The following is a 10334-nucleotide window of genomic DNA, read 5'->3' as shown; positions in this document are numbered from 1 at the left end:
ACCCCTCCCCTCCCCGCCCTCTCCCCTCCCTCTCCCACTCTCTACCATTCATATCTGACGCTGTGCTGCCTGACGTATGATACACACTACTACTGCACTCTACACCACTTCCTTGCGGCTCCTTCATACACAGTTACACTGGATAGCCAAATCACGGTTTACGTTTACCTCATAACTATCAAACATTCCGCTTGCCGGCTTGTACACTAACGCTACGAAAATCGTAACGCTACGAAAGCTGTGAGGGCGCTATATGGGCAGCTTGCGTGGTGGGTCAGGTCACTCTTAAAGCCTGAGTCCTGGTCTTGCCAGCCTCAGTCCACCCTTATGCCTGTCAAGCATCGCATTGGCGGCAAGGAATGAACCTGTAGAGCACTTTCACACTAGACAGTAACCGAGTGGAGAACTTCGGCTTCTCTCGACACTCCGGACTATCACAGCATGGCGAGTGTTGTTCCCGTAGTACTTCAACGACACTTTCGTCGGGTTAGTTCTTCCCAGCAGGCGGTTCAGAGGAGGCACCGAGCTTCCCTCGCCGCCACATTGGAGGATCTTAAGACACCTGTAGGAGAGCAAGCTCCATCAGCCACTCCTCGGCCTGTAGTCCCTACGAAAGTTAAGACTTACGAGGAGATCCCAACACCCCGAGGATATCCTCTCCTGGGGACACTACCCAGCTTCCTGGCGGCGGGGGGAGTGCAGTACCACCACAGATACATCTCCCAGCGCCACCGGGAACTGGGAGGCATCTTCAGGGAGACTTTGGGAGGATCTGAGATGGTGTTCGTGAGTGATCCTGCCACTGTGAGACAGGTCTTCGCAGCCGAGGGCCCTTACCCACGACACTTCATCCCGGAGGCTTGGCTCCTCTACAACCATGACCGTCAGGCCAAGAGGGGACTCTTTTTCATGTGAGTGTCAAAGTGTTGCACTAGCAACTCTATTAGTGTTACACTAGCTATTAGGAACACTAAATACTAGTGCCACATTACTTACTAGGAACATAAAACAAGAAATACCAATGTTGCTATTGGGAACACTTGCAGCTACAAACTATTAGAACCACGCTAATTACAAAAAACGCTGAATAATAAGGCCAAACTAGGAACTAAGGTCATGCTACTCAATAAGAAATTACTTACAATTAGCACTCACTAGTTACTTTTTACCCACGTTTACCAAGCTTTTGTTAATCATTATTATATTCCCTTTGAGGACTAAGCCCTCATGCATCATACAGAACTTGTGGAATGAGATTTAATCCGATTTCGTCTCATGCATGTATATTTTGCCCAAACACAGACAATATATATATATATATATATATATATATATATATATATATATATATATATATATATATATATATATATATATATATATATATATATATATATATATATATATATATATATATATATATATATATATATATATATATATATATATATATATATATCACAGCAGCACTGCTATTTTGCACAACTGATTCACTAGTCATCTAAAATACCCAGAATTCACCACGTGGAGGCAGCTGCGCTTCGAGTTGCAAATCAAATGAGTTGCTGGTGTAAGAAGATGGCTATAAAAACTTGTAACTCGCGTTGCAGATGGAAGCCCCAAAGGCATTACCTGTATAAGACAGGTTGTCAAGCTTCCTATTGTAACCAACATGACCGGGTGGTTGATCAGTGGATTCACACACAGGGCCGCGGGTCAGGTTTCCGCTAAAGTGGGACAAAATTATTATTGTTTCATATACATTTTTTAAATTCATGCATTGTATAATCTCTGATACGGCCATTTTCGTTAAAATACATACATCTAGAAGTTTGTATCTTAGCGTATATACACTGAGAGGTGTGTATCTTAAGCGTACATATACTGAGAGGTGTGTATCTTTCGCATAGATATACTGATAGGTGTGTGTTAGGCTTATATATACGGAAAGGTGTGTATCTCATAGTATATTCAGAGGTGTGTCTGTATATGCACTCAGTCCATACATATGCAATATTTTATCAACAGCTAACCTTTCCAGCGCATAAGTATATTGTCTGTCAGTCCTGTCTCCAGCACAATCTGCCTATTTCCATGCCTCACCCAAGAGTGTTAGTTACTAATTTGTCCAAGGCACTTGTCACTAAGACACTTGGCCTGTTCGTGTGAGTGTACTCACCTAGTGGTTGCAAGGGTCCAGTCATAGCTTCTGGCCCCGCCTCTTCACTGACCGCTACTGGGTCACTCTCCCTGCACCATTAGCTTTATCATACCTCTGCTTAAAGCTGTGAATGGATCCTGCCTCCACTACATCGCTTCCCAAACTATTCCACTTCCTGACTACTCTGTGGCTGAAGAAATACTTCCTAACATCTCTGTCATTCATCTGTGTCTTCAACTTCCAACTGTGTCCCCTTGTTGCTGTGTCCCAGCTCTTGAACATTTTGTCTGTCCATCTTGTCAATTCCTCTCAGTATTTTATATGTCGTTATCATGTCCCCCCTATCTCTCCTGTCCTCCAGTGTCGTTAGGTCAATTTCCCTTAACCTCTCCTCGTAGGACATACTCCTTAGCTCTGGGACTAGTCTTGTTACAAACCTTTACACTTTCTCAAGTTTCTTTACATGCTTGGCTAGATGTGGGTTCCAAACTGGTGCCGCATATTCCAATATGTGTGTGTGGGTGTGTGTGTGTGTGTGTGTGTGTGTGTGTGTGTGTGTGTGTGTGTGTGTGTGTGTGTGTGTGTGTGTGTGTGTGTGTGTGTGTGTGTATTCACCTATTTGTGGCTGCAGGGGTCGATTCACAGCTTTCTGTGTGTATGTGTGTACTCACCTGTTTGTGGTTGCAGGGGTTGAGACATAGCTCCTGGCCCCGCCTCTTCAATGTGTGTACTCACCTAATTGTGGTTGCAGAGGTCGAGACTCAGCTCCTGGCCCCGCCTTTTGACTGAGTGCTACCAGGTTCTCTCTCCCTGCTCCATGAGCTTTATCATACCTTCTCTTAAAGCTATGTATGGTTCCTGCCTCCACTACCTCACTTGCTAGGCTATTCCACTTCCTGACTACTCTATGACTGAAGAAATACTTCCTAACATCCCTTTGACTCATCTGGATCTTCACCTTCCAATTGTGACCCTTTGTTTTTGTGTCCCCTCTGGAACATCCTGTCTCTGTCCACCTTGTCTATTTCACGCAGTATTTTGTATGTCGTTATCATGTCTCCCCTAACCCTCCTGTCCTCCAGTGTCGTCAGGCCGATTTCCCTTAACCTTTCTTCGTAGGACATTGCCCTTAGCTCTGGAACTAACCTTGACGTGATTGATCAAGTGTGGGTTCCAAACAGGTGCTGCATACTTCAGTATGGGCCTGACGTACACGGTGTACAGTGTGTTGAACGATTTCTTACTAAGGTATCGGAACGCTATTCTCAGATTTCCCAGGCGCCCACATGCTGCAGCAGTTATCTGGTTGATGTGTGGTTCCAGAGACGTGCTCGGTGTTATACTCACCCCACGATCTTTCTCCTTGAGCCAGGTTTGCAGTCTTTGCAGTGTGTGTGTGTGTGTGTGTGTGTGTGTGTGTGTGTACTCACCTAGTTGTACTCACCTAGTTGAGGTTGCGGGGGTCGAGTCCGAGCTCCTGGCCCCGCCTCTTCACTGATCGCTACTAGGTCACTCTCCCTGAGCCGTGAGCTTTATCATACCTCTGTGTGTGTGTGTGTGTGTGTGTGTGTGTGTGTGTGTGTGTGTGTGTGTGTGTGTGTGTGTGTGTGTGTGTGTCTGTGTGTGTCTGTGTGTGTGTGTGGTGTGTGTGTGTGTGTACTCACCTAGTTGTACTCACCTAGTTGAGGTTGCAGGGGTCGAGTCCAAGCTCCTGGCCCCGCCTCTTCACTTGGTCGCTACTAGGTCACTCTCCCTGAACCATGAGCTTTATCGTACCTCTGCTTAAAGCTATGTATGGATCCTGCCTCCATTACATCGCTTCCCAAACTATTCCACTTCCTGACTACTCTGTGGCTGAAGAAATACTTCCTAACATCCCTGTGATTCATCTGTATCTTCAACTTCCAACTGTGTCCCCTTGTTGCTGTGTCCCATCTCTGGAACATCCTATGTGTGTGTGTGTGTGTGTGTGTGTGTGTGTGTGTGTGTGTGTGTGTGTGTGTGTGTGTGTGTGCGCGCGCCATATCAGGATGTTGATGTGCTAATTAAGTACATACCCTGACCAACCGTCATACGTTTTGGGTTTCAACGCAAATGCTTTGCGAGGAAAGAATTGTTGGGGGTGAGGTAGTGGTTGTTGTGTAGGTGAAGGAGTGATTGTTGAGTAGGTGAAGGTGTGGTTGTTGTGTGGGTTAAGGAGTAGTTGTGTGGGTGTAGGAGTGGTTTTTGTGTAGGTGAAAGAGTAGTTATTGTGCGGGTGAAGGAGTGGTTGTGTGGGTGGTTGTTGTGTGGGTGCAGGAGTGGTTGTTGTGTAGGTGAAGGAGTGGGTGTTGCTTGAGTAACGGAGTGGCTGTTGTGTAGGTGAAGGAGTGGTTGTTGTGTAGGTAGAGTAGTAGTTGTGTAGGTGAAGGGGTGGTTGTGTAGGTGAAGAAGTGGTTGTTGTGTAGGTGAAGGTGTGGTTGTTGTGTATGTGAAGAAGTGGTTGTGTGGGTGAAGGAGTGGTTGTTGCGTGAATGAAGGAGTGGTTGTGTGGATTAAGGTGTGGTTCTTGTGTTGGTGAAGGGGTAGCTGTGTATGTGGAGTGGTTATTGTGAAGGTGAAGGAGTGGTTGTTGTGTGGGTGAAGGAGTGGTTGTTGTGTGAGTGAAAGAGTGGTTGTGTGGGTGAAAGAGTGGTTGTTGTGTGGGTGAAGGAGTGGTTGTTGTGTGAATGAAGGAGTGGTTGTTGTGTGGGTGAACGAGTGGTTGTTGTGTGGATGGAGTGGGTGTTGTGTGGGTGAAGTAGTGGTTGTAGGTGTGGTGGTTGTGTGGTTGAAGTGGCTGTTGTGTGGGTGAAGGAGTGGCGTGAGTGAAGGAGCGGTGTGGGTGAAGGAGTGGTTTTTGTGAGAACCCACTAAATATTAGTGAACTAAACTTATTACATTGAAAGAGACCGAGTGTGCAGCCACGCTCAGTTTCTCATGATTTATGACGTAATTACTTAGAAAGTATCTGATGATCAGTACAATGACTTCTGTGAAGTGTGACCATGGTCTCAATCGTGCTTAATAAAGCAGAAATGTGTATGTGCTCATTACCTTTTGTAATTACTTATTAGTAACTACTGGAGCACAGCTAAGTCTGTGGTGTCTCGTGTATGGTATTTTTTTTTATCATATATTTTTAAGCTTTCAGCGGCTGTAACGCTTATTACCACTTCTAGTATCCCTACACTTTCTTAATTTATGATGCTAGTAAATCTTCCTAGTAATTTGGTCCAACTATGTAAATTGAAAACTTATTAATGTTTGAATTCACATTTTTTTATGTTAATGTTTTTTTGAGCTTTTTTGCTACGACACCTCCACCTATATTTACTTCATATATGCTGAAAGTATATAACCGAGAGAAGGCTCGTTGCAATGTATTCAAATTGGACATATTTAGATTTAGAAAGGATATAGGGAAGTACTGCTTTGACAGTAAGGTTGTAGATGATTACTATAAATATCAGTTGGACAGGAATGTGTGTGGTTGGGCGTAAACTGGACCTGCCTAGCATGAGCCAATAGGCCTACCGCAGTGTTCGTTCAGTCTTAGGCTCTATTATAACTCACCTTATAGCCTATCCTTTCAACGATTTTGGGCGGGTTGCGCACTTTTTTTTTTTTTGTTACCGCTAGGAAACTGAAATAAGCTATACTGTCTGACTTGTAAGTTAGTAAGTTTATTTAGGCACAGGTACACATAAGTACAATTATCATACATAGTGTAAATTACCTAGGATGACCCCAAAAAAGGTCCGGTGACAACCCTGATAGCCTATACACCATAAAAATAATACAAATAATTATAATAATGAAAAATTGATGACAAAGATTATAATTATGATAAAAAAAACTTACAATAATGATACGTTATTTGCATTTAGAAATGTGTACAAAATTCAGATATGGAGGTCAAAAAAGTTCTTAATGTTCCCTAAAAGAAGATACACATTTTGAATATCCATTTGCAAACATCTCGATAATCAGTTACAAATGTTATTATTATTATCACTACTACACCTGGAAAATCCTAGAGGGACTAGTACCGAACTTGCACACGAAAATCACTCACTACGAAAGCAAAAGACTTGGCAGACGATGCACCATCCCCCCAATAAAAAGCAGGGGTGTTACTAGCACGTTAAGAGACCATACAATAAGTGTCAGGGGCCCGAGACTGTTCAACTGCCTCCCAGCACACATAAGGGGGATTACCAACAGACCCCTGGCAGTCTTCAAGCTGGCACTGGACAAGCACCTAAAGTCAGTTCCTGATCAGCCGGGCTGTGGCTCGTACGTTGGTTTGCGTGCAGCCAGCAGCAACAGCCTGGTTGATCAGGCGCTGATCCACCAGGAGGCCTGGTCACAGACCGGGCCGCGGGGGCGTTGACCCCCGAAACTCTCTCCAGGTAAACTCCAGGTACTACTACTAGTAGAAGTAGAATTAAAAAATGTAGTAATAGTAGTAGTACTGCCCTAATAGTTAGTAGTAGCAAAATAATTGTATGATAAGGAATCAACAGAAACAGCAATAATAATAATAATAATAATAATAATAATAATAATAATAATAATAATAATAATAATAATAATAATTTATGCTAATTACCAGTTAAATATCTTTATTATGTATCCCATGCCCATCCTGTGGGCGATAGTCGAAAAATTACAGGGGTACATAATGGCTCCAGGGACTTGACAGCATAGTTTTGATAGCTGAACAAGTTACAGTGATGAACTATTTACGTCTACCGGTTACAGTCGTAGTGAGTTATTTATACAGACATGAATTAAGTCATAAAAAATATTATAAAACCATTACCTTATATTCTAGCAAGGTATACTTGTAATAAAAAAAAGTTAAGTGTAATGATGTTGGTAGAATTACCGACAATACGTCAGGTAAAAGGACACAAAGTGCAACTGATGTGACATTTTATTGTAGCAACGCTTCGCTCCAGAAGTTTTGTCAGGCCGTTACAGCTTGCCGAAGCTCATGGAGAGCGAAACGTTGTCACAATAAAATGTCACATTAGTTGCACTTGTGTCCTTTTACCTAACAAAAAGTTTAAGTGATCATGCATTATTTACAATAGGCAAAGTCAGGGTATGATTCCAGAAGGGTTGATAATATGGTACCGTGGATAAATTACTTTAACATTTCTTGAGAATTTCTGAGAGTCGTCTCCGAATTCACCAATATTATCGCACTCCAGTACATAATGACGCAAGGTGTGACAGTTGTCCATCTGGCAGAGTTTTCATTTAGTTTGCTTTACATCAACTGCTGGTGGTGATTTAACAGCCGGGACCGAGTTTGAGTTTAATATCGTTATTATGTTCTCCTCCCGTACCCATCCTTTGGGCGGTAGTCAGAAGATTACAGAGGTACATAATAGGTCCAGAGACCGGGCCCCAAAATTCTGATAGCTGAACAAGTTACAGTGGTAATGAACTATTAACAAGTTTATATCTTGTTACAGTCTTCACGAGTTATTTATGCAGATATGAATTTGGTCACACACAAAAAATAATAAAAAAAACATTGCCTTATATTTTAGCAAGGTATGTTTGTAATTAAAAAAATATTAAGTTGTTATGCGTTATATGACTATATATTCCCCTTTACTGTTCAAACGGTGATTGGCGGAGGAAACAGCCAGTCAGCGAGCTGGAGTGAGGAGATAAATATAGGATGCAATAAAAATGTTTCATTGATGATTCGGTTGGTGATACCTCATGGATGGAGAGTGTATGACCAGTGTTGGAGAATGTGTGGCCAGTGTTGGAAAGTGTGTGACGAGTGTTGGAGTGTGTGATGAGTGTTGGGGTGTGACGAGTGATGGACTTATGAGTGTTGGGGGTGTGACGAGTGATGGACTGTGATGAGTGTTGAGGGTGTGACGAGTGATGGACTGTGATGAGTGTTGGGGTGTGACGAGTGATGGACTGTTATGAGTGTTGGGGGTGTGACGAGTGATGGACTGTGATGAGTGTTGAGGGTGTGACGAGTGATGGACTGTGATGAGTGTTGGGGTGTGACGAGTGATGGACTGTGATGAGTGTTGAGGGTGTGACGAGTGATGGACTGTGATGTGTGTTGAGGGTGTGACGAGTGATGGACTGTGATGATTGTTGGGGGTGTGACGAGTGATGGACTGTGATGATTGTTGGGGGTGTGACGAGTGATGGACTGTGATGAGTGTTGGGGGTGTGACGAGTGATGGACTGTGATGAGTGTTGGGGGTGTGACGAGTGATGGACTGTGATGAGTGTTGTGGGTGTGACGAGTGATGGACTGTGATGAGTGTTGAGGGTGTGACGAGTGATGGACTGTGATGAGTGTTGGGGGTGTGACGAGTGATGGATTGTGATGAGTGTTGAGGGTGTGACGAGTGATGGACTGTGATGAGTGTTGAGGGTGTGACGAGTGATGGACTGTGATGAGTGTTGGGGGTGTAACGAGTGATGGACTGTGATGATTGTTGGGGGTGTGACGAGTGATGGACTGTAATGAGTGTTGAGGGTGTGACGAGTGATGGACTGTGATGAGTGTTGGGGTGTGACGAGTGATGGACTGTGATGATTGTTGGGGGTGTGACGAGTGATGGACTGTGATGAGTGTTGAGGGTGTGACGAGTGATGGACTGTGATGATTGTTGGGGGTGTGACGAGTGATGGATTGTGATGAGTGTTGAGGGTGTGACGAGTGATGGACTGTGATGAGTGTTGGGGGTGTGACGAGTGATGGACTGTGATGATTGTTGGGGGTGTGACGAGTGATGGACTGTGATGAGTGTTGAGGGTGTGACGAGTGATGGACTGTGATGATTGTTGGGGGTGTGACGAGTGATGGACTGTGATGAGTGTTGGGGGTGTGACGAGTGATGGACTGTGATGAGTGTTGGGGGTGTGACGAGTGATGGACTGTGATGAGTGTTGAGGGTGTGACGAGTGATGGACTGTGATGATTGTTGGGGTGTGACGAGTGATGGACTGTGATGATTGTTGGGGGTGTGACGAGTGATGGACTGTGATGAGTGTTGAGGGTGTGATGAGTGATGGACTGTGATGAGTGTTGAGGGTGTGACGAGTGATGGACTGTGATGAGTGTTGAGGGTGTGACGAGTGATGGACTGTGATGAGTGTTGGGGGTGTGACGAGTGATGGACTGTGATGATTGTTGGGGGTGTGACGAGTGATGGACTGTGATGAGTGTTGGGGGTGTGACGAGTGATGGACTGTGATGATTGTTGGGGTGTGACGAGTGATGGACTGTGATGAGTGTTGAGGGTGTGACGAGTGATGGACTGTGATGATTGTTGGGGGTGTGACGAGTGATGGACTGTGATGATTGTTGGGGGTGTGACGAGTGATGGACTGTGATGAGTGTTGAGGGTGTGACGAGTGATGGACTGTGATGAGTGTTGGGGGTGTGACGAGTGATGGACTGTGATGATTGTTGGGGGTGTGACGAGTGATGGACTGTGATGAGTGTTGAGGGTGTGACGAGTGATGGACTGCGATGAGTGTTGGGGTGTGACGAGTGATGGACTGTGATGATTGTTGGGGTGTGACGAGTGATGGACTGTGATGAGTGTTGAGGGTGTGACGAGTGATGGACTGTGATGAGTGTTGGGGGTGTGACGAGTGATGGACTGTGATGAGTGTTGGGGGTGTGACGAGTGATGGACTGTGATGAGTGTTGGGAGTGTGACGAGTGATGGACTGTGATGAGTGTTGGGGGTGTGACGAGTGATGGAAAGTGTGTGATGAATGTCGAAAGTTGTGTGACAAGTTAGTCACCAAGCTATCAAAGTTACATGTTGTGTTGGACAATGTATATGTGATGTGTTGGGGAGAGTGTGACGACTAACGAGTGGTGGAGAGTGTGGTATCAGTATTCGTCTTGTCTGAGTGTGGACTCATGGTGAGCTTTGAGTGTGACTCATTATGTCTGAGTGTGTACTCATGTCCAAGTACGGACACATGATTAGATCTTATTATGTGATGTCAGTAGCCACGCACTCATGACGAGACTCAATTACAGCAATCATCCATGTATTAAGGCGTAACTGTTACCCTTGTTCCTTGAGACAGAGTGCATGGGAGTACCTGAGAAATACAGGCACTACATGACACTAGAGTG

At 44.6% G+C, this 10334-nt stretch overlaps 1 protein-coding gene across 1 annotated transcript in view; it reads left to right on the top strand.

The window, feature by feature from the left end:
• The first annotated feature begins 304 nt into the window (after positions 1-304).
• Positions 305-10334, top strand: part of sad (Cytochrome P450 family protein sad) — a 44186-nt gene continuing 34156 nt past the window's right edge. The window contains exon 1 of the mRNA XM_053772963.2: positions 305-911. Coding sequence (XP_053628938.1) covers positions 442-911 — 470 coding nt within the window. The 5' untranslated portion in view covers positions 305-441. The remainder of the gene's footprint in view (positions 912-10334) is intronic.

Source organism: Cherax quadricarinatus, chromosome 9 (genome assembly GCF_038502225.1).
Source record: "Cherax quadricarinatus isolate ZL_2023a chromosome 9, ASM3850222v1, whole genome shotgun sequence".
NCBI classification, from domain to species: domain Eukaryota; kingdom Metazoa; phylum Arthropoda; class Malacostraca; order Decapoda; family Parastacidae; genus Cherax; species Cherax quadricarinatus.
Note: the sequence above shows the minus strand (reverse complement) of the source record. Positions and strands in the feature narration are given on the sequence as shown.